The sequence below is a fragment of the Motacilla alba genome, chromosome 7 (genome assembly GCF_015832195.1).
Source record: "Motacilla alba alba isolate MOTALB_02 chromosome 7, Motacilla_alba_V1.0_pri, whole genome shotgun sequence".
Lineage (NCBI taxonomy): Eukaryota > Metazoa > Chordata > Aves > Passeriformes > Motacillidae > Motacilla > Motacilla alba.
Window position 1 is genome coordinate 30,602,394 of NC_052022.1, and position 24,524 is coordinate 30,626,917.

Below are 24,524 nucleotides of genomic sequence, written 5' to 3' on the forward strand. Positions count from 1 at the left end.
AGGGGAAGCTGTAGTAACATACACATAGACACTTCTGTCCTCTTTAATTTAAACCATCTCTAGTGTTGACTTTTGTGGATAACAGTTAGACTGTGAACTTCCACTAAAACTGAAGAAAATCTGTAGATAATATTTATTCCAATGGAATAAATATAGTTGATTTAGGATAATTACATCTTTTGACCCAAGCCAATCAATGGTTTGACCATGTTCAGAAATACCCTGCAAGATCACAGCTTGTCAGTAAGTTACCCAGCTGAACATCATAGTAAAAGCACTCTTTTACAGGACTTTTCTTCTGAAGAGTTGTCCTCATGGATTCTGTTTGCAGTGGAATTGCAGTTTCCTATATAATGGGTTACCTTTTACAATTAATTTGTTTCTAAGGAGTCCTTAGTTCTCTCTTTACAAGTAAATAGGTGTAGGGCTCTGATTCGCCTTTCTCTGGGGGGATGTAAGCTAAAGCATTGTGGTGCCTGTGTATCTTCAGCTACAGAAATACTAATTAGTGCAGGTGTCATTTGAATGGTGTGTATTTTCTAGCCATTCTCAACCGTTGGTTAAAGACAGAAAAGTTAAAGAGAAGTTTTCATGTCACATTTTTTTTACTACAAGTTGGCAGGCAGACCATAATGCCTGTTTTTCTGATAAACACAGTCTCTAGGTAGGTATTCTTTTCCCTGAACATAACATTCCACCTTCTTACACATTCCTCATCTTGGATATTTTTGTTTCACTCAATAAGAACAAACTCAGTTTAGAAAAACATGACAACTTACCCAAAAATAGCTGTTATTCTTGGAAATATCTGGTCTCTGTGAGTGTCATAGTTCACCTGCCTTTAGAACCATCCTCCTCTAAACTCTTTGTCAGAAAACAAACAAATAAAAGCCATTTTCAGGAGAGAAATTGGAAATGTGCTCCCTCTTCCTGCCCATCCTCTCTTACATGCTGTGGGCTGTGTTGGTCAGGAGGTTCCCCCAGGCCACAGGTGCATCTCCAAATCCGTTGCTGATCTCACTCACCTGAAGGGAATGAGGGTTGTTGGAAGTCAGTGCATCCTAGAGAGCCACAGTTCTTACAGCTGTTCTTCTTTAAATGATAAAAATTTCACGTTTTCAATAATACCTTTGTGGGTTTCTTAATGCCTGAAAGGTGCTTGGAAGGATGCTCTGGAATTCTATTCATACTGGTCAGTTTTACACACAAATGAACTCCCTCTTGTTTCATTGTTTGCTAATGCAGCCATTGCTGACATGCCTTCAACATTCCTGTGTTACAGGGAATGTTCTTTGGGAATTGGCATTTTCTTGTTAGCCTTTTACATGTGATTCATTCAGTGATGGTTTTTATCTTCAGTGATGTATTTCCCAGGATGCAGCATAAAGTCTGTGTACTAAGGTTATTCAGATTGTCACAGTTAAATCTACCCAGGCCTCAGGAGCTGTCAGTATTTACAAATAAACACCCTCAGTTCCCACAAAGATACCCTGCTTTACTCTCTCCTCGTCAGTTATTTCATTATTAATGTGACGTGTTTAAATTAGCTTTAGGCACTTAGCACCACTGAGTCATCTCCTGTACTCTCCCAGGAGTCACATTTTGCACAGAGGTGTGAAAGCCTTGTCCAAAAGCAGCACTGTAAAATGCCGTTCACAGGCTCCCATGAAGTGTCAGTCAGCCAAGAGTGGCAGGTCTGACTAAACCACTCATTTCAGGCCTGTTCCTTCAAATCTTGGGCTGCTCTGAAGAGATTCACTGTTCCTCGTATCATCCAGCAACTCCCAGAGGCATCTCTGGGCAGGTCACAACTCAGGAGCTTCTGTTAGAGTAGAAACGTGTGTGTTACAGAAACTCTGCCCTCTCCAGAGCACACAGATTTGTCTCCCCCATGGAATCACTGTAGTGATCTGTCTTGATGCAATCTTAAGTCACTTGAATTAGGGAAGTTTATGAGTAACCTTGGTGTTTCTCTGTTCGCCTGGCAGTGCTGATTGACAAAGACCAGTCCCCCAAATGGAAGCCAGCTGCTCTAGAAGAAGTCAGCGATGAATTTGTGGACAATTGTTTTAAACCACTGGGAAACGACGATCTCAAGCTGTAAAGAACAAACCTGTTGACACCTTATCTATCTGCTTAGTTCTGTGATACAAAAAATAACTGCAGTGTGATCAATTTGGACAAGACTTTTTTAGCTAGCTTGTGATTCACAAGGCTATTTTTTTTCTTTTTTTTTTTTTTGCATTCAGGAACATTCTCTGTAATGAGAAAATAATTGTACCTCTGATTAATAATGGGAAAAATCACTTCAAGGCAAATCATTATTTTTACTGCTTTACACAGTGATTAACATTTAATTTTTTGCATCAACTCTTAGGTTAGGAGGAGCCCTTGGGGAAAAGAGCACAGTTTAAGGGGTGACCTAATAAGCAAAAAGTCAAGGGACCTTTTGTGTTCTTGGCTCTGTCACTGATCTGGTAAATTGGGATTGTGCCACAGATTCTTCTGTGTACAATGAAAATAAAATATGGTTAAACCTTCAATGCAGTCAGAGCTACAAGGGAAAATGCAAGACAGAATCCATGGTGTTAAATATCCTTTTAAATAAAAGCTCAGAATGATACATTATTAGTCTGAGAACAAGAAATTGTTCTATTGATTAAACGTTTCTCATTTTTCAGCCTTGCTGTGTGATGTAAACATTGCTTCAAATGTGATAATCTTGCCAGAGCCTGAAGCACACTTCTCTTTGCTTGCATAGCCCACTTTTTAAAATGTCATTATGTCTGATTCAACTGCATAATCAGTATTTCACCATTTCAGAAAATTGCTGGTTTTTCTTGGTCTTAGAGTGGTGAAGAAACAAGTGCCTCAAACCTTGCTGTGAACACCAAGCAGCAGTTTCCAGTGCACTCAAGGTGGTGGGGTTCTGATGCTGATAATACATGAAGTTACACAACATAACCAGAACCCCCTGATACAAGTGTTTGTGGGAGGGAAATGATTTTTTCTTTTGTATACAGACAGCTACAATCTTTCTTCAACATTACGCCTTCTTTTTTATGCTTCGTGAGATCACACCGCAGCGTTTCTTTCTGCTTACTTCTACACTTACATGCAGGTCACAAGTACAAATTTTGGCTTCTCTGAAGACCAAAGGAAGAAAACTTCTGTTCAAATGCCACAGTCAGTAACCAGCACTGGGGAATCAAAGAGTCAGAGCTGCAGCAGAACCACTGCAGAGCTTTGAACGTTGGGCAGTTTTTATGACCAACAGCAATGGCCTGCAGTGGCTCAAGGCTCCTTCCTTTCTAGGAGCTGTTGCCTGGAAACAAAGGCCAGGAAATTCAGGCATCAAGGTGAACTACCAAGAGTGACTTTCAAAAAATCAGAGGTGAGCAAATGGAGAGCCAAATCAAGAGAAAATGGCACCTTGTTTTGGCACTAGAGTCTTGTAAGATGAAATTGTTAAAATTTCAGCTGCAAGTGTATGTTACTGTGGACATACTTGTTATGGGACCGTCCTTGAGTGTAGTTCCAAAATTGAGATTTCATTAAAACCTCTGGGGTAATTCTGAAAGTGTCACGTGACTTTCTGCCTCAAGCTGGTCCCATAAGAAGTGCAAACCTCGCCCTGTATTATTTAAAATTTTTGTATGTTTTACATTCATAAAAAAATGCTATTTTAAATTTTTTTAAAAGATTTGTTATCTTAATAATTCCATTATTTTTGTATGAAAGGAGCAATTTTCAACCAACTATATTAAATGAAAAACACAGTGATTCCCGGGGAGTAGGGATTCATGGCTGCTCTGATTGTACAAGATCTTAGGAAGAACATACTTATGCATTAATAAACTTTGACTTGCATGTTCAGTTGCTTCCAGAATTTCTGTGAACAGGAATTATCCCAAGCTCAAGGTAATGAGATCCTGTCCAATCTTTGCAATCTTGTGTTTTTTTCAAATAAAAGGCATACAAGCAGATGGCAAGTTGAATTTTATTTGGTCCACAAGAAAATATTTTCCACAAAAAATATTGTAAAAATATACTGTAGTGTGTTTTATTTGGGAATACTGATGTGCCTTAGTCCAGAAACGTCAACTTTACAAAGTTGTGCTGCAGTTAATGTCTTTTGAACCATTATTAGAATACCAAGTCAGTCACATCATACCCACTCAGATTAATCTTGTTTCCTGGAGAAAATATAAAGCAAATGTATTTTTAACTCCTAAATAGAAGTAAAACAGTTTTGCAGAGTACGCCAGTCCCAAACTGGAGTGCCTTTATTACACAAAATCAAGTCAAAGAATCAATGGTAACTTAGCTGGAAACTCACTGTCAGTGGCTCTAAAACTCTAGCACAGCTTAGCATGAATTTATTTTGGTGAAGAAGTCTTTATTTTTACAATGTATTAGTATTGTGCCTATTAAATGTACAGCAGAGCTCTGGAGAGAGATCTCCCTCCATCTCTCACCAGACAGTAGCACTGAACAGATTTCCTTTCTATTAAGGGTAAGTGCATTATTTATAAGGACAGCATCCTGTAAAAGAGATGATTATCCTGGTGAGAAGCCGTCTCCCTGTTGTTTGCTTTCCATTTGCTGCGTGCCTTCCCTGAAGTGCCAGTGTCATGGAAAGCTGCTCAAGTAGCTGGAATTGCACTTGGGCCGCTCTGGAGCTGCTGGAATCATCAGGCACCAGCGAGGGCCAAGGTTGCTGGCTGCAGGTGAGGGACTGGTTGTGCCACCAAGCAGCTGGTGCTGAGCCACCCTGGGGGCAGCTCTGGGGCAGGCAGGGCAGCCCCTCCACCGGGGAGCAGTCCCTGGGCACGTTCAGGGTGCCTGGGTGACCCCTCCTCCAAGGAAATGCGAGTGCTGATCACAGGGGATGCTGTGGTGGCACCTCAGGCCGCGTTACAACTCTGCCTGCTGATGGATCATGTGGTGGCAGCCTGCCAGCGGGGAGCTGCTTCCAAAAGGGCATCTGATATTCCTGAAGAGTGCCAGGTGCTAAGGCTGCATCCAGAGGAAGGATTTGAGGCGTGGCTACAGGAAGCACTGCAACACCTCGCTGCCTGTGAGTGCCTTGTACGAGGGCCAGCGCAGATGCGCCTCAAGGTGCTCTGACAGTGAGTGCAGTTTTCTACCTGCTCCTCGCCTGCCTGGCCAACAATGGCTGTGCAGCTTTGGCTTTTTAATTTTAATTACTGTGGTTAGCAGTGTTCACATTCTCAAGCCCACACTCGTGTTAGAAAGGTTGGCCCTTTTTTTTCTTTTTTGTTAAAAAGTGTTATTTTAGCTAGAATAAGAATATGAATCTTTTTAATACTGTGCTGAAGCAATTTCCAATTGATATGTACTGACTTGATCAGTGTTTTGGCTTTGCTTTCTAACTCACACTAATATATGGAGGTATTTTAGAGCAAACAGAGTGTGATCAAATGCTCCATATGCTGTAGAACTTGAAGGAACATCACTCTTAGCAGGAGAATTTAAGTCAACCATAAAACCTTAGTCCCAGTTTGCAAATGAATTTGAAGACGACTACGTAACTTCAAAGAGGACGACATTACAGCATAAGCTGATTTTGTTCCCTTTTCCAGCAAAAGCCTGAGAACAGCCTTAATAGCAGGGAATCACTGGGAATCCAGTCTGGTCTCTGGGATTTAATGGCAGCCTTGTGCTGTGTCACAGAGAAGCATTTTTCACCCTTCATTCCTGATAAAATCACTTCCCCATATCGGTGAATTTCAAATACCTAAGTTTGTGTCGCAACATTTGCAAAGCAGCTCAATTCATAGAGTGTCTACAGCATTTGACATGGTCCTCTTTCTGCTTGCTTCCCATTGCTTGAAAAATCATGCTTTGGATCATTTACTAGAACTATGTGTACTTTTTAAAAATAGTAACAGCTTTAGCCAGTGTGGAAAGCATTTCTCTATAAAATGAAAACAAAATGGAAAACATTTTGATCTAGGAAAAAGAACGATGTCTTTTAAACTGGGCATCACAGAGAAAGGAACAAACAAGTGGTAAAAGCCAAGCTGTTAAAAGGCCTTTCCATTGTATAAAACATCAGCAACATTGTACCTTTGGGGTGAATGAAAATAATCCATGGGTGTCCTGATGTGTCAAACGCCAGCTGTGAGGGCAGTGGCTCAGGCTGTGAGTCTGTGTGTGGATGCACTGGGGGAGGAACACAGCCCTTGAGCTTTGGGCCTAAGGCTCAGTCCCTAACTCTGCATTCAGGGCACTGCTCGGGGCTGGGAATCCTGCTGGCATTGCCATCAACAGGTTTTCCCATGGGGAAGCAGCAGCCTACAGAAGCTGAAGGAAGACGTCCTGTCCCAAGGGTGGTGCTACAGAGTGGAATTGCAGTGTAATGCAGCCACAGCTGCCGTGAAGCAAACTGTCCTAAAGCACTGCCACACCTTTGGAGGTTCCTCTCACTAGTTACCGTCAGTAGTTTTTGCACATCTCTCTGGGTTACAGCAAAACGACAAAACCAAATCCTCCCAAACTGGCACCCTAACACAAAAAAACCCCAAACAAAACCAAAAAAACCAAACAGCTTTGGTCTGATCACAGCGACCAGATGTCATTAACCTATCTTACTACAGGGTTTTAGAGACAAGCTCTCATGCATTTACAGAAGCATCTGTTAATGATAATGCACTGCTTATTGACACTGGCACGTTTCTCACTGGTTCACTTCACTGGAAGGTGAATAGCATCATCATCCAAATGGCTCCCTGAATACTACTGGGGTTTACAAAGTGCCTCCCATCACCTTCATGATTTTGTGATTTTACAGATTTAGTTAGGTCACAGAACCAAAAGTAAAATTTATGATAGCAGTAACCTTTGCTACATGCAGACCTTGATTTCACTTCAGCGAAACGCAGACAAATTCACCAAGCACAGAGAGTTCATCTCACCTACAGACAGACCTCCCATCTTTTATGCAGGACATAGAAATAATCCACGTTTTGTCCTCTGTGGCAGTGCTTGTAGAGGTGCAGGGCAGCCACAGTCTTCTCATCCTCCTTTTAACGCCAATTCCTGCTCACACCCGACACGCACAAAGAGACGGTACACTCAACACGTGGCTGACAACGAACGACGCTCGATGAGCCGGATCTACTGCGATCCAAGTAGTTTGTTAGCAATCCCTGCTAAAAGGCAGATTTTCTCAGGCTCTCCCTGCAGACACCTGCCCACGGCGATGCTCAGAGGACAGCTGGGGGTGCCGTCTCCGTGCCGGCAGCAGGGCTCAGGGCACGTCGCTCTCGATGAAGGGGATGTCGCTGTACTTGCTCTCGGTCACCGCCCACTGCTTGACGGCCTGCTCCAGGATCTCGCGCGACAGCCGGTGCGCGTAGTCCAGCACGATGGCGCTCGAGGGGCCCTTCTCCTCCGCCTGCACCGCCAGCAGCGACGACTTCTCCCCGGTGCACCCCTCGCCGCCTCCCCCGATCCTCTCATCCTGGACAGCGCTGGAACCTTGGAAGGCAGCCTTGGATTTGATGCATCCCATGGTACGCTGGAAGATGCAGCTGCAAAATTCAGTTCAGCAGCATGGTTTGATAACCTGGAAGCGGTTCCCTCGTTCGATGCAGCGTCGCTGCTTCTTGCCAGTGGCTCCAGTTATTTTCAAAGAACAGAACATCTCCTTTTGTGCTTCTTCCGAGGAAATCTGTCAAAACAGTGTTTCATATAGAGGCAATAAATACGCTACCATTCTCAGTGAGCTCAAAGGAAACGTAAATTCACTACAGGCGCTTGCAGAAGCGGCTTAAGTAAATCTCTGCCCAGCGTGCGTAAAATGTTTTTATCAGTAACATCAATCTACTACAAGTAGGCAAAGTTTGACCTGAATTCACGCTGCCTTTGAATGCAATTCCCAGTACAGGATGTAGGCCATCTAGGAATGTAAAAGTCTTTTTAAAAAAAATAAAGTCTGTTTTCTTCCAAGCTGACAATGCGTTACACACTTCTCCTGAAACTGCAAACAAATGCTGTTTAGCTCCAGGGACTGCTGCTGCTGGAAATAAACACCAAAACCATCCCACAGAAGCACCACACAACCACCATAGCCAGAGTCCCGTGTCATGGCTGTCACACGCCCTCTGGGCACAATGACACTAATTCCCAGTGTCATTCTGCTGTTGCTCAAGGAGGCTGGAGCAGGGCAGCCACCAGAAGGTATTCACGAAGAACAAGAGCTGTTTTTGTTTTTTCCCTGGAGAGGGCAGGGAAAGCAGCAGCAGCCTGTTGTGATCAAGGCAGTTCCAACAGAGTCAGAGCACCATTCGCACTAGAGCAGGACGACTCTACACCCAGAGAAGGGAAAGTGACCAACAAAACACCTGGCAGAGTCCTTTTGAAGTCCTCAAGAATTTGTCAACTCCAAATATGGGTTTTTGTTTACTGGCCTACAAAGCTGTTTCTGGGGCTACTTCCTCTCAGGCAAAGCAGAGTCTCACGATACGCCTGACTTTGCTTGGCATGCACTTACCCACTTATCAGAGTTAACAGACTGCCAGCCAAAATAAAGACTGCGCAGCACAGAAACCAACTGTTCCCTACAGCTTCACCCAATGACGTTGTACTAAGGTCAGCCAAAGTTAAAGATTTTTTGTAAATAGCCTTTGAAAACACAATCATGGCAAAGATGTTAAGCCTTATTTATTTCCTTTATACAGTGGAGAAAATAGGGGCTCCAATCCAGTAACCTAATCACAGGCAAATATTTGCAGAGGAAATCAATCCCATTTGCAGGCAAATGGTGCTTCACAGGTAGGATGGGACTTCCCCAGTCTAGCAGCTGACTCAGGAGAACCAGATTCCTGGGACAAGTTCCTGTCCTCTCTTCACTGCTTCATATAAACCACTGCTACCTGTTTGTAGGGCTGAAGTGCAGCACAGAAGGAGTGGCTGGCACTCCCGGCAGGAAGTGAGTCCAAAAGGGCTCCAGAAATCACCAAGTCCACACAAACACTGCCACACCTTTAGCTTTGTAGCAGGACACTTCAGCATTGTAGAGGAATGTTTGTAGACCATCTCAGGGAAGTTCAGTGAGTCTCCTTTGTGCACACTGACCTGTGCAGCACATGCCCAGTGCTTTGGGACAGGCACTGTAGTTCACAGGCCTGGAACACAAACCCTGCTGCCAAGGGCTGACCTCTACTTGCAGTTTACCCAACACAGAGGAGAGCCAATCTACCAAACTTTTATTCCAAAACTCGTCATTAAATGTGTAAAGACTGCATGGATAACTTGTCATGGGATGTGTAAACAGCAGGATTCCCTTCACTGCACAAAAAAGGACATTTATCCCTATGGAGGTTCACACCCATGTCTATCCATCACATACACTGATCAAACTTACCATGCCTCCAGACCACAGGCCAAGGAGAGGCCTGAAAGCAATTCAGGCAGCTGAATAATTCAAAGCTTTAATAGTAATATCTTGTGCATGTCTAATTTCAATATTTACCATCAATAAAACATTAATACTAATCACTTCCACTTGCTGTTCTGGATAAATATGTAGATCCAAGTACATGGTAAAGAATCACTAACAGCAGGTACCACCCAGCCCTGCTGATGCCTGAAAGCTGCAGCCTTGATCCAGCCAAGGTAGTACACAGCTGCAGTGTATTTTTATCAGAGTTTAACCTTGACACTTTCCTTAAAATAGACTATTCAGATTTGGATTTTTTTATCCAAGTCTGGAGCTATAGTTTTCCTTTATTTTTTTTTTTAAGCTTTTTAAGGTCTGTTAAATAGACGCTATCTTTAGTGAGGATTTTATCAATGTTAGTGTCTAATGGAGAGGACAGAATGTGAGTAGAGGGAGGATAAACTTCTCCTTAAAGCAGGTAGGGAGAAATTCCCTAAGGTCAGCATCTTCCTCTGCAGAACTCACCACCGCTGCCTCTTCATCTGGGCCAAGTCAAACGTTCCTGGGACTGTCCTACGCAGAGGACAGGGTGTCTAAAGCTTGCAGACAGCAAGGCACACAGTACAATTCAACTGTTCCCAATCAGTTGAGCTTCAAAGCCAAGTTATGGACCCTAGTTTAAATTCTTGCCTGTTGCTCGTTTCATTCTTTACAGAGCTCAGTACTTTCCAAGCCACTGCAGTGAGTGTTACAGTTTGCCCGGTCTACTGGAGTTAATAATTGTTGGCACAGAAATAATTGCAAATGAAGCTGCCCTCAACCTTCTGGCTGCTTCCTTGTTTTGCTGACAGCCTTTGCCTGCACACACATGGTGAAATGCTGTTTAAATCCTCTCTCTAACTCATCTCCAGAGTGTTTAGTTCTGACAGGGATTTTAACATCTCCACCTTTCCTCGCAACGCTCATACCCTGAGAGGGAAAAACTCAACCAATTAGAGCAGCTCGTTTTACTCCCAGCACGATGCTGCATCCTGTAACTGCACAAGGCAAAACTGTGTGATAGGAGCCTGTTTCTGTCAGTGCCCAAGCTCTGCTCTGTGGCCAGTTGTGCCTCAGACATCGCTGCATAGATGGTTTGGGGCTCAGGCCAAGAGCTTTGCAGTTCCTCACGTGACAAAGCCACTGGGCTTAGCTGGAGCCAGAGGTCAGCGAGCTCTGCTTGCTCTGCTCACTCTCAACCAGGAGCTAAAGCAGCACCATCAGAAACCAGAACTCATCTTTTCTCTTTTTAGAGACAGATTTTACACTAGGTGAAATGCTGATTTATTCATCTGAAAAATACAGGCTACTAGTTGTGCTCGATTTTACTGGATGTACAGTCAAAATGTTTTTAAATGCTTCATTTAACTTCAGCACAACACTGTGTATGACTTTAATGGAAGTCTTGAAAACAATCAATTCCATATTGGAATTGGAAGTTCCCAAGGATAAGTTCAGCTGCTTTTTCACCTAATACTTTATTTACTGTGGTAATACTAGGAGAGAGAAAATATTGAGGGGGTGGTAGCTGAACTCATTGGGCACACGAGAGCTAAGCAGTCTCTTTGCCAGCCTGGCAAAGTGTTTCCTGCCAAGGGAAGTTCATTTCTAACTACTGAAGGAAACAAAAAATGGTGAAAGGATGCCTGCAATTTACTATTAGACAATATAAAATAGAGAAAAAAAGCACAGATCACATAACTGCAATTTTTAAAAACAAATAGCATCTTTTAAAGCATTAAAATAATGAATAAAAAATAATAGCAAAAAGGTAAATGTGCAATATCAAAAATTAAGGGTTTCACTGGCCTCTGCCATACACCATCATATGATGAAAACAGGCAGAGGAGCAAGCGGTTTGCTGTTATGCAACATCTGTAGCCACCATAAGCAGGTAAGTTCCTGCTATCATTTACACGTTTTCCATCCATGAGAACCTCAGGAAAAAACCCTGAAGCTCAATATTATGCTATAAGAAACTGTTTTCTGCAACACTTTATATGACAGTGGTCACCAGATTTAAAATAAGTAATAGTTTTCAAAATAGCTTCAAAATGCGCAGCTTTGCCCAGCTGAAGGCAGCAAGTAATTCCTGCTGTGACACAGCCAAACTTTTTGCTTCAAACATGACTCCTCCTCCTCCAGCAGAGAGGCTTTCAGTTTTCCCCTGGGTATCTGCAGGAGAAGCTCAGAGTGCCACTTACCAGAACCACGTCTGCTTCTAACAGGTTGTCCCCTCGTCCCCAGGAGAGCACAGAAGCTTCACGTCTGGGACTCTGCAACGGGAACCCAGGAACAGAGCTTAGCACCCTCCAGGATGTCAGAGGTGCACAGTATTCAGCACCAGGGTGATGAATCTGTAGTGCTGGCCTTGCACAAGCCTGCCTGCCTTTTCTCCCACACAGAACTTGACTTTGACGAAGGTAAAAGGATGATACAGCACTTAATAAATTAGATTGAATGACAGGCTGCAACAATTTATACACAGCACCTAAAGCCGGGCTCAGAGTGGGGCCAATGCTTGGGCAAGTGGCTCCTGACCATCTTTAGGATGCCAACCTCCTCCCACAGCAAGTACAGGTCAGGAGGATTTCAGCAAGGATATGGGAAGGGTATTGTGCCCAACTGTTGTCTAATCTCAAAAGTTCTCTCCCATTTTCCCTTCTACTTCTCAAAGTTTCTACGGAGACCTGGCCCTGGATCAACCAAGGACACAGGAAGAACAGTCAGACAATCCCATGCTGCCATTATCAGGAAACAATAAACTCTGGAACAAAGCTATTCAAAGCTGGAGTTTGGGCAGGTGACCCACCTGCAGAGGTAACCAAAACAGCACTCAGGCATCTGCACCTCTGAAGTGACCCAATCATTAAAATATTCACACCTTCCATGTAATAGCAGAGAGGAAACCCAGAATACCCCCTCTCCCTAACAAGGTGGGCTGTAACTCAGGAGCACTCCTGAGTGGCACTGGCCTTTGCATCCTGTGCAGCTGCGAGCAGAGCAGTGGCACACAACTGGCAGAGGGATGAATCATTCACTCAGTGCACAGCATCCCCTCCATGCTGCAGGGCTCAGAGCTCCCTGTGCAAAGCAGCCCCGGGCAGGGGCTCCCACAGCAGTCTAACCCACCAGGCTTTCAGTTCTGCCTCTCCTTAACATCCAGCTTCCTGCAAATCCTGCAGAGAAGATGCACTGCATAACATTTATTACAGCAACTCATCCTAATCATAGGAAAAGGAAGTTTTAAACAGCTACAGTTACTTTAAGACAAGCACAATACCAAAGATTCTGCTGCCTCAGGTAATCACTGATACCCAAATATCCCAGAACAGCTCAGGACATGAAAAGCAAAAATGGAGCCCTCATTCCTCTCACAGCCATCCCCTCCCTCTCCTGTCTCTTAGTGCCAACAAGAGATAAGAGCCACAGATTGGAAAAGGCTGGATGCAGCAACTGCAAACAACTGCTGTGCAGGATTAGCATGGAAGGGAAAGTCTCCCGGTTATCTCTCTCAAGGAACATCGTGGAATTTTTCAAAGGCTTGGTTTTTTCCCCTCCATGGCCAGAACCGACAAAGCTTTTCCAGGCTTCTAAGCCAATTTGTAACTGAATGGGGGAATTACACATTTGCTTTTCCAAATCAGGCAGACCTCTAGTTTATGTTAAAAGGTTTTTCAAAAAGAGCACAGCTGATCACAGAACCATAAATTTGGTTTGGTTGAAAAAGGCCTTTCAGATCAAGTCCTGCCATTACCCCAGCACTGCCATGTCCACAGCTAAAACCTGTCCCTAAGGGCCACATCTCCACATCCTGGGCAGCCTGTTCCAATCTTGACCACCCTTTCAGTGAAGAATCTTTGCTAATATCCAACCTACACCTCTCCTGGCACAACTTGAGGTAATTTCCTCTGGATCTATTGCTTGTTACCTGATAGAAGAGACTGGGCCCCACCTGCCTACAACCTCCTTTGTCAGAGCACGGAGTTACTTAATGGAGGCAATTTCCATGTCAAATTTCATCTCTCAAGCACTTTAGCAATGCAGTTAAGGAACATGAAAATCTTCAAAACTAGAGGGAAAAACAAGAGAGAAGAAAATGTTTCTTCTTACTTCACTTTATGATTTACATGCACAGAGCAAGTGGGGTATTTTTGCTGCTAAATATTACAGCTGTGTCAATGTGAGTTTTTATGCCGACAAACTCTGGAAATCTAAAACTAGTACTAACTTAAAATAAAAATAAGTAAAGGCAAAAGCCCCCACAAAATCAAGAAACAGTCTGCCCCCTCCCCAGGACACACAACCACAGAAGCCAGGAACAAAAACAAGTGCTTTCTGCACTGTTCTAGCAATCTTACCCAAGCTTTGGGAAGCAGCAAACCAAGATGAAATACCAAAAGAAACCTTTGGGTGAAAGTACCACTAGTTCAGAGAACAGCAATGCCAGTAGGTACAGCCCTCAGCAGCCACAGTGTTATTCTTCATCCAGGAAGAAGTCTTGTTAAAAGCAAAGAACACTGTGTGCTTGGTAGCTGTCTAATTTCATGAAAGTAAAACTGTACCCAGTCGGCCTGTCCTGAAATCCTCCCTCCAGTGCAGCAGTTTATTCACCAGAGCTGCACACACAGTGTGGAGTGCCCCTGTTCACCAACACAGCCCAGGGGGCAGCCCAAAGGCCACTGGAGAACATGGTGCTAAAAACCTCTTACAGGTTCTGTTCGTATTTTCTGTCAGCTACTTGTCCGAACAGCTGTACAGACTGCTGTGAGTCCAAATTTGGACAGAAATGCTTACAATGTATTGATGGTTTTCCCCCAGTGTCTCAGAACACAAGCATGCACCAGTACAGACTCTGCCAGACCATGGACAAGAGGGAACATTAACTTAACTCCCCCCACAGGAACAGGAGAAGGATGCCTACTGTTGATGGAAGCCCGTTTTCTAGGTGGGTAACATGAACCTTAGCAGTTCCTTAGCAGTTAAGGCCTTGGAGTGAGGCTGGAGAAAAAAGGGCATAAAGAAGATTCAGGGCTTTTCAGAAACTCCATCTCCAGAAGTTTAGCCAAGACTTAAGGAACCCAACTACAGAATATATAGATGAATTCCTTTGGAAGGGAAAGCTAATAGTGACAGTGGAGATCTAAAATTCTCCAAGACCCCAAACACAAAATAATGCTCAAAACTGGCGAGTGAACAGAAACAAAATACCAGAAATGAATATAAATATTTTGACCTATATGTACAGCTGTTTCATTGCCCTGCATCACACCAAAGGATGCAGGTTCAACACTTCTGTCAGCAAAGCTCACAGCTCTTGCAATTATCACCCCCTCCCATCTGTACTAGCTGCAAATCCACGGTCTGAAGACCATCACCAGAGCAGGGGAAAACACAAGGCACACCACCAAAGGTGTCAGAGACACTGGTCAAGCCCTACACTGAGGTTAGACTGCTCTAAGGCACAGCACTGGGCCCAGACAGAGCAGCCTCTTGGTTTATTACAATGCTCCAACACTGCAATGAACCTGAGTGGAAACAGGAATCTTCCTACATATACCACAAAGCTTCATCCCAACAACTCAATTATGGAGTTACAGCCTTCCTACTAACAGTCCTCTTCAAGATCCCATTGAAACATTAAGCTACTGACTGTCAGACTAAGGCTCAGGATCTAGCCTGGTTTGTAAAGGTGCATTACTGTCCTCCACAGGTGCCTGGCAGAGACAGAGCTGCAGACAATGAAAAGGGATGCACAAATCTTCTCGAGCAAGAAAAGCCCCTCCTGCAGCTATTGCTGGCTGCTGCCCAGCCTGGGGATCCTGCCAGCAGGAACTGAGGAGCAGCAGCAGCTAAAGCAGCGGATCGGTGTCTCGGGCTGACAGGGTCGGGTTTTATTGTAGTGGCTGTCACAAGATTCAACTATGAACATATGGAGCTGCAGAGCATAAGGTATGAATGAGGGACACTGCCTGCCTTTGTGACACCCTCAGGAAGCTGAAGGCTCCACTGGATTAACACAAATGAAAGTCAGAAGGAAGGAGACGGTCAAGATCTGCCCAAGATCAACCACAGAAGAGCACAATAAAGGCAGCACATAACCCAATTCTGTTCTTTAATCTCCAGAAGCCAATTATAAAAAGGGAAATGGCAATTAGGAATGCACCAGGAAAGCCATTTAACCACATCTCACATAGGAAGGCACAGGAAAGACAGCCCCACATTTTAAAATCACAACTACGTTACTCCTGATTCGCACAAACAGAGGAGTAAGAGGACAAAGCCAGGAGTTTACAACCAGATGCTCCAACTGTACAAAAGCTGCCCCGAATTGCAGCAAAGAACTATGTCAGCCTTAAAAACCACTCTGTCTCACGGCTCTCCCCCGGTATTTGTTTCCTTGAATTCCATCACTCCCAGCGTGCCAGCTCCTACTTCCAGCAGTTGCCGCCTTCGCGCCTGGGAAGTGGGAAGGCCGGCAGCCAGGCGAGGCAGCCGAGCCTGCACAGCCTGGCACTGCTGCCAGCCCGCTGTCCCCCAGGACCCTGCCCACGGAAACGCCCCGTCCCCAAGGACAGGAGCGTCCTGAGGCTCTGCCCAACCCCTTGGGCAACTTGTACAAACCAAGGTGATTTTAAAGCAAGAACGTTCTCAGCAGAACGTGATGTTCAGAAGAAAAACTAATTTGTATGTAGTTGAAGGTTAAAAATGACACTTTGTTAAGGCTACAGGATAAATCCATGCATTTTTCCCTTTTTTAAAATTACTATATTTAGAAAGCTAATTTGGACTGCTACTTACTGAACTATGAGAAAGCATAAAAATTTCAAAACATTTAAGAATTTTTGCCATGACAGGTCTTGCATTATTAAATCCGTATTTTATAACAGGCCAGATGAAGATAACCTGCTCTGTATAAGGGTTAGTGTGGACGCCTGGAAAGGTCCTCATGGCAAAGCAGGGGCTGACAGACCCTCACATCACCTCGGCCGGCAAATACAGCAGCCTCACGCCTTCCCCACAGCAGGAACAGCGCTTGGGGAGAACGAGCCACGCCGTTCACCTTCCCACTCCACATCACTCCCACTGCTGTCCGTAGCACCACCTTTCCTCAGGGCGCCCAGCGGCAGCGGCACCTCCGCTTCGCTCAGTTCGGACGAGTCCGTGGCCGGCAACCTCGCTGCGAGCCGATGGGAGGAGTAAAGCGGCACCGCCGGCTGCCCTGACGAACCCCACCTCAGAGCACGGCTCTCTCTCCCCGCTCTCCGGCACCGGCAGCCCGAGGCGCCTGAAGGCCAGCGCTGCCCACGGCCAGGCTCGCCCCGCGGGTGCGGCCGCGCATCCCCGCTCCCGCCCGGCCCCGGCGCGGCTCGGGGCGACGGAGCCGGGCACATACCGGCGCGGCGGGGCGGTGTCCGTGCGAGCAGCATGCTGGAAGCGTGGCCCCGCCGCGCACGGTCCCCGGCCGCCGGGCTGCCCCTTCCTCCGGCGGTGCCCGCGGGATCCGGCCCTCGTCCCACCGACGCCGCCGCCTCCTCCAGGCTCCTGAACGGCAAAGACGCCAACCCACCGTCAAAGTCCATGCTGGGAGCGCCTCCCGGCCCCCGCCCGGCCCCGCGGCGCTCGCACAGGTAGCGCCGGGAGGGGCCCCGCGCCCGCCGCCGCTCCCGCCGCTCCGCCGGGCGCTCCCCGCCCTCCCCGGGGCGGCGGCGGCGGGGCCGGGCGGGGCCGGGGGGCGGGAGCGTCGCCGAGCCCGGGAGCGGCGCCGCGGCCCCGACCCGGCCCCTCGCCGGCACCTGCGCCCGACCCGCAGCCCCCGAGCGGCCCCGGCCCCGCCCGGGCACGGCAGCGCTGCCGCGCCTCAGCGCCGGCACCGGCCCTGCCATCCAAAATAAGGGGAAAAGGGGGGAAAATCACCCAGGCAGGAAAGCCGCCTCTCATTGGCTTCTCGTCCTTTAAATCCTCCTCCCCCTCTGCTCGGCCCTAGCGCGGCACATCTGGAGTGCTGGGTCCAGGTCTGGGCTCCGCGGTACAAAAAACACCGGGAGCTGCTGGAGAGGGTCCAGCAGAGGGCACAAAAATGATGAGGGATCTGGAGCACTCTCTTACAAGGAGGGACTGCGGGACCTGGACCAGTTCAGTCCGGAGTAGAGAAGGCTGAGAGGGGATCTCATCATTACATGTAAATAACTCAGAGGCGGGTGCCAAGAGGATGGTGCCAGACTCTTTTCAGTGATGCCCAGCTACAGGATGAGGAGCAGTGGCCACAAACTAAAACACAACAAGTTCCACCTCAACATGAAGAAAACTTTACACTGACGGTGGCAGAGCACTGGAAGAGTTTCCCAGTGAGGTCACTGAGTCTGCTTCTCGAGAGACATTCCAAACCCACCTGGGTGCATTCCTGTGCCCCTGCTCCAGGTGACCCTGCCTTGGCAGGAAGGGTGGGCTGGATGCTCTCCAGAGGCCCCTTCCAACCACCCTAACAATTCTGTGATTCTGTGAAATGTGGAAAAGATGTTCAAAGAATGGAGTTGCCATATAAAAGCTTGGAGCCATCACCATTGCGTGTTCCCTCAGCCCTGGGACAGCACTGAGGTGCCAGAACACATTGAGCACACAAGGACTGGTGAGCTTTAAAGCAAAGAAAACTGTGGAAAAGACTGGGGGAGAGGCCTGGGTGATGCTTCTCTGATTTTATCCTGTCAGGCAGCATCAAATCATGCACAAATGCAGAGAAGTATTAATTATACCAAAGCCTTTTAGGAAACACCCCCATTCCAAAAGAAAGCTTCCAGATTGAAAGCTGAGCAAACTAAAATAGCATTTTCAAATTTTCAAAAATAAAAGCTATGCTAAAACTGAAAACTATTTTGTAAGAGAAGCTGCAAACAGACACCTTGGGTAAAGCATTCCTGCTTTTGGGGAGTTCTTGATACCCAAACTACTGTACAATACACACAAGCATGCCTGGGCATCCCCTCTGGGAGGCTGTCATAGAGCTCATGCCTGGCTGGGGCTGGCAAACAGCACCCCAGGACTTGCAGGAGTCTCCTGGCCCTGATGGTGACAGGCCTGGGGACACAAGGCTCATGCTGGCCCCTAGCTTGTCCTTCAGAAACAGGCTAAAAGCCAGAGGTGCTGCAGGGCTGGGCACTGTCCTCATGCCCATCTCACTTGCAGTGTCTGTGCTGAGCTCTGGCTAAGTCTCCCATCTATTTAGGCAGGTTTTATAGAATCAGAGAATCATTTAGATTGGAAAGGACCTCCAAGGTCATCAAGTCCAACTGATAAGCTGGCACTGCCAAGTCCACCACACCACTAAAACATATCCCTTAGTGTCACATCAACACAGCTTTTCAATACCTCCAGGAATGGTGACTCCACCACTGCCCTGGACAGATTGTTGCAATGCTTGGCTATCCCTCTGGATGAAGGAATTATTTCTAACATCCAACCTTAAACCTCTCCTGGCACAACCTGAGGCAATTTCCTCTGGATCTGTTGCTGTTACTTGGGAGAAGAGGCCAGAACATCTCTCTAGGGAGCAATAATGTCTCCCCTGAGCCTGCTTTTCCCCAGACTGGACACCCCCAGCTCCCTCGGCCCCTCCTCACATGACTGACTCTCTAGCCCCTTCACCCAGCTCTGTTGCCTGCTCCTGGACACACTGCAGCACCGCAATGATTATTGCCAAGCAGGTCTCCAGTTGTCAACTAGGTTTCTAACACATTTCCAGTCAGTCAATGCCTTGCCAAGGAATTTCTAACAGTGCTCTCAAAGCCAAAGAAAACACTGCACTGGTAGCATTTGTCAAGAGAAGCACCACTGTAACTGTAGCTGCTGGTCACAGATTACCCATTGCACTGCTGGAGGGGCTGTGCAGGGCCAGCAGAGCCAGGGGATGGATAGGTACACAAAAATGAAAACAAAATCCCTCTGCTCCTCCAGCAGCTGGGAACCTCTCCCTAGCCTGGAAAGCTGGGAGACAGGGAGCAGGCAGCCACCATCAACAAAATGCAGCAGCTCCTTGTCCAAAAGGACTGCTGCTACAGCTGTTGTGACCACCCAACAACTGCACACAATATTACACTCACTACTTGCAAACAGTCCACCTGTGAATTAAAAACCCCACATATTTTACTAATTATTGCCTTGGGGCCTGGAGAAGGCATTGTGCTGCCAAGTGCTGGGCACAGGACTTGTACACACTGTGTTTGCTGTGTCATTTCATCCAGCTCTAATGGGAACCATGCTCCCTTAGAGACCAAAGGCAGAGTTTCTGGGGTGGGGTGCAACAGGAGACCAAAGCTCAACCCTCAGCAGCAGTTCCCAGGGCAGGAAACCTCAGCCTCATCAGCTCCAGGTCCTCACACGTGTGATTTTTAAGTGACACTTCCCCAGGCAGGATTAAGCCCCTTGGGCACTCAGCACGTGCTGCAAGGGTTTGCAGGGGCAGGTCTGAGGAGCTCGACCCAAAACCTGCCAAAGCTGGTGACACTGTGCTCTCTGATTTCAAGGAGCTTTGACTTGGGATCTGCTGACCTGGGCAGATCTTGTGCAAATGTTTTATTACTGTTTTAGCTCATCTGTAGGTGGCCAGGGGAGAAAATCAAATAAAATCCTAGCCCTGAGAATTAAAACAAGATGAAGTACTGGAAAGGCACGGTCACCTTGCATTAACACAGTGCTATTGCTACAACAGTGACTTTTAAACTACATCCTGTTTTGAAAAAAAGAATTTTGTAACTAAATTATAAACATCTTTGTATAGGCTTATGCCTACTGTGCTCTTTATTATTCTAGCCTGGTTTCTAATGCGAGTTTCTACTTTTATCTTCAGCTTTTAAATGAATGCAGCTCCCACTGAGCAACTTGGTGCCGTGGGGCAGACATTCCACAGGCTGCAAGCACAGCTGGTGCCTGACTGGATCACTTCACTGCATCCCAATAGGTAACAGTCTGGTCTAGGGCACTGCTTATCTCCTGTGCCACCACCCAACAACAAGCCTTGTCCTGAGCAGCACCTCAGTGTGATGTGGCAGGGACAGGGAGCTACGGAGAGGGAGATATATGTGATGAGAATCTTGAGCCCGTATTTATTTCTGGGTGCCAAAACAGATTTAATATTTCATTAGCTGTGGAGTTTGCAAGACAGCTGATTATGTTGGGCTGAGGCAAAGCAGTGAGCATTTTTAAATGCAGAGCATCCATTTGAAATCACTACAGCCAGGCACGGGCTAGGCAGCTGATGAAATATTCAGCTTGAAAAGCATTTCAGCGTGTGCAAGGCTGGGGCCAGACACGGGTGCTGTGATGTTGAAAACCACAATACCCAAATCTGAGGTGCCCCAGCCCTCAACATGGAGGCCTCAGAGGCACAGCAGTTGCCCAGGGAGTGGGGCAGTGGGGCTTCAAGGTCCCCACCTTGTACCAGGGTGCAGGAACCCTTGCTGGGCATGGACTAGCTTGGGAGGGAACAGGCATCAAAGCCTTTCCTGCAACTCAGCTTGCCAGATAATGCTGCCTCTTGCACCCATCTCCCAAATTTCAGTGAAAGCATTTTTCTGTAGGGGTAAGGAAGGCACTCTCTCCTCCAGAAGAAATAGTTTTAAAGCAAGTTTGACTTTTTGCTGTCATAAGACCTGGTATTTATTTTATTAGCTATTTTTACTTGTTATTTGCTTATTGGAGTTTGCTAGTTCTTCCTATAATATAGTCCAAACCCTCTAAATTCTTGGCATGCCCTGCTCTGTGTGCATGTGCTCACCCCAGAGTGATGTGGATGCAGCATCAATACAGCTGCAACGGGGCAAACTAGTGCAAACTGAACCACAGGAGTCAGGGAATGATGTTAGCATTGGAACTGTTGGAATGGTACCCAGACTGGATGGTTCAGCTGTGCCGAAGCTTCAGAGGAACCTGGGTAAGAAACTGCTAACCTACTTCTTTTGGGTTAAAATTTGTCACTTAACCTCTGCACCAGATGGCAAAGTTTTAATGAATTTGTCCAAGGGTAACAGAATAAATGAAATCTGGTTTCTCCCTCCCTCTGACACACTTTCACAGTTCCTGCCCTTGCTACCCTTCACAGTTCCTCCACATCTGTGAACCCCTCTCCAAGCCTTCAGTTCCTCTTCTGTGTCTCACACAGCCACAATATCCTACTCTCATTTCTGGACTACTTGCATGTTTTTCTGCCTCAGCTCCCTCCTATTTCACCTGTAAATAGTGCCCAATTTCCAGTAACCTTTCTTCCACATCTTCTGACCAACCTGAGCACCTGCTCAGGTTTTGCCAAGGTGCTGCTCAGATGCTCAGTCCATCAGTCCTGCTCACCACAGATGCTGGGTCAGATTCTCCCTGCCTTTCCAACAGAAAGCAGAGAAAATACAATCATTTTTCCCAAGCAGTGCTTAAGCTTATTTACGAACCTGCTGACAACCCACCGATGTGGCATTGAAAAAAGGACTACAAAACTCCATGAATTTCTCCATATCCAACCACCAAGTCAGTCCCTAGTCAGAGGTCACTGGCTGAAACTCTTGCTCTGCTTCTCAATTAATTTTTTATCTATAGAAACAGACCCTGGTATTAAGGAGGACTTCACTGAGGCACATATTTCTAACTCAGCTAGAGTTAAAGGGTTAAAGGGAAGAGTTAAAGGGAAGTCATGACAAGCACTCTCTGCCCCAGGAGCTCCCCCAGCATGCCCACAGCCATGGGGTGACTTTACCACATCTATTTTTATGTGCAGTAATCCACTAACTGCATGGGTTGGAATAAGTTGCATAGTCTGAGAAGAATCAATATAAAGTCTAAAGAGCTATAAAGCCCTGAAAATTTTTGTTATTGACTAAAACCTCCTAATAATCCAAAAGCTTTGAAGTTGTACCTGATATGCTGTGAATACCTTCTAATAAGTACTTTGGTAGAGTTTCAAAATCAAGCCCATGATGCAAAGGAGGTCACTGCAACACAGCTTTATAGACTAAGGAACCACCATCTAAATAAAGGCTCTATTTTCAAAAACTTTGTGCATGGGAAAGGTGTTATTTTCCTCAGCTATGGATTTTTCTTTTTTTTACCTAATTCTTCTTTCAGATACACCACTCTCAGCTGCTCTTGCTGTTCTACACACAACTGAGATTTACCACAACCTTTTCTCAGAGCTTTTATTGTCTTAAAAGATTTCCTTGATGTTTGCAACCAGGTTGATTAAAAGTAAGGGCAAATATGATTGCAGGATGCCCAAGCAGATGCCATGGCAGTCCCTCAGTGCTGCCCTAGTTTTCAACTCTGTTACTACCAAAAGTACATGACAGGGGGGATTGCACGACTGCTCCAAACCTTAGGGCACAACATTGATTTCTAGATCACGATTATTTTTGGAATGTCCCATCCTCCTGCTCTCAAAAAAAAAGGTTTAATCGCTTTTACATTTACGTTAAAATACAACAGAATATAGATGCAAAGCCTAATTCCACTTTCTTGTATGAAGAGATCCTGAGTATTTAAAATAGGTTTAACATGTTTCTGTTTTGGTGTTAGTTGGATGTGCATATACTGCTATAACTCAAAGGAAAAACATGAAATCAGTGTGTGCACTGAACTCTGTACCCATTAAAGAACTCCCAGCACTTTGTGATTATCACAGTGAGACACCTGGGGAAGGATTTTGGTTTTGTTTTGTTTTTTTCTTTTAATGATAAAATACCTCATTTAGCAGCAGAATTTGAAGAACATGCTCAGTTTCACTCATGTACTTACACTTCAGTGTGTCCTGCAGGACTTCATTGGAGAGGGGCTGAGTTGCAGAAATTGATTTCATCCAGTCAGCAGCACCTGTGCAAAGATATTTAGAACTGCTTAAGTCACCATATATGCAAAATTTTCCAGGAAAAGAACCCAACATTATCTACTTAGAATTTGTCTAGATGCTTAAAAATGTGCTAAGAAGATAATTATAACAAAGTTACACTATAAAGGCACTCTGCTCAAAAAAATGAGATGGAATATGTGGGTATTTTTTTCTCCCATAGAACAGCCTATACTTAGCATCAAAGTGAAAAAGAAGAAACCAGAATCACAGAATGATTTAGGCTGGGAAGCTTCTAAGATAATCAAGAAGAGGGTTAAAATAAAAGACACATTTCTACACAGCACAAATGTTTATCTAACTGAGTGTAATAGTTGTTAGATGCTTTTGTTTCAATTCATGTAATTAATCCAGAAATTATTAGAAAATTGAAAATAGAAATCTCTTTGGGCAATTTTAGGAATCTTTAAAATGAAATTTTTGCTCTTGGGATTTTCCAGGTTTTGTGTCCTGGAATGGACAGTGGTGCTGACTCCCTGGGACTCTCCAAACTCTCCCGAAGGGCAGTGAGGTCACTGTCTCTGAGTAACCCCAGAGCAAAGACACCCAAGGAATTCAGAAGCAGACAAGAAATTGACTATTAATTCTGACTGGAGATGACAGTTTTCCAGGAGGGGGAATTTCTTCCAGCAGGGGGAGATTGCAGTGAGCCCGACCTGGAGGAGTGCAGCCTGCTCCCCTGTTCACACTGGCCTCGGGTCCAGGGCTGATCTCGAGGCCATAGCAAGAAGCAGGGTTGTTTTTCCTTAAGAAACCTTTCTGCATGATGGCTCCTTCTGTGGATCACCACAGCAGCACTGCACATTCATCATGGAGCAAAACAGAAACAGCAGCAATAACCCCACCAGGAGCTCTGTCTGGGCAAGAGGCAGCTAGAGCTTTTGTCCAGTCTGTTTATGAAACTGAGTATTGTGTTTGGCAGGAGGTCAGCTGGGAGTCTGAGCATACATGGGCTATGAGAGGCAATATGAACCCCCAGGGCCCAGCAGCAGCCCTGGTGTGGTTTGCACCAGCCTGTGCACTCAGGCACTTACCTCCTGGTGAGCAGAGACCATCCCTATCCCATGTGCAGGGCTGGAAAATATAAATAGACAGAATAAGTACCAAATCTTATTCACTTTTTTTTTTTTTTTCAAATAAGGCAGTATACCAGCCACAGAAATATTCCTGATTTATATGCAAGTCCTCTTTTACTTA

The 24,524-nt window shown here is 45.8% G+C and overlaps 2 protein-coding genes across 9 annotated transcripts in view; one reads left to right on the top strand and one right to left on the bottom strand.

Annotated features, from left to right (window-relative positions):
- The window catches only part of HIBCH (3-hydroxyisobutyryl-CoA hydrolase), a 38,683-nt gene extending 34,807 nt beyond the window's left edge, over window positions 1-3,876 (top strand). For both annotated transcript variants that reach the window (XM_038142632.1, XM_038142631.1), the window contains exon 14: window positions 1,989-3,876. In XM_038142632.1, coding sequence (XP_037998560.1) covers window positions 1,989-2,104 — 116 coding nt within the window. In that variant the 3' untranslated portion in view covers window positions 2,105-3,876. The remainder of the gene's footprint in view (window positions 1-1,988) is intronic.
- C7H2orf88 (chromosome 7 C2orf88 homolog) lies at window positions 2,221-23,293 on the bottom strand. Of its 7 annotated transcripts, XM_038142638.1 has the most exons (4): window positions 17,366-17,563; window positions 16,845-16,993; window positions 11,653-11,724; window positions 2,221-7,699 (listed from the first exon to the last, which is right to left on the bottom strand). In XM_038142638.1, exon 4 carries the CDS (start codon window positions 7,538-7,540, stop codon window positions 7,277-7,279), a length of 264 nt encoding a protein of 87 aa, XP_037998566.1. In that variant the 5' UTR covers window positions 7,541-7,699; window positions 11,653-11,724; window positions 16,845-16,993; window positions 17,366-17,563; the 3' UTR covers window positions 2,221-7,276. The 7 variants fall into 7 exon arrangements, with proteins under 7 accessions (XP_037998566.1, XP_037998567.1, XP_037998568.1 ...); XM_038142639.1 differs by lacking the exons at window positions 16,845-16,993; window positions 17,366-17,563 and adding an exon at window positions 23,219-23,293; XM_038142640.1 differs by lacking the exon at window positions 16,845-16,993.
- Between the last annotated feature and the right edge of the window lie 1,231 nt (window positions 23,294-24,524).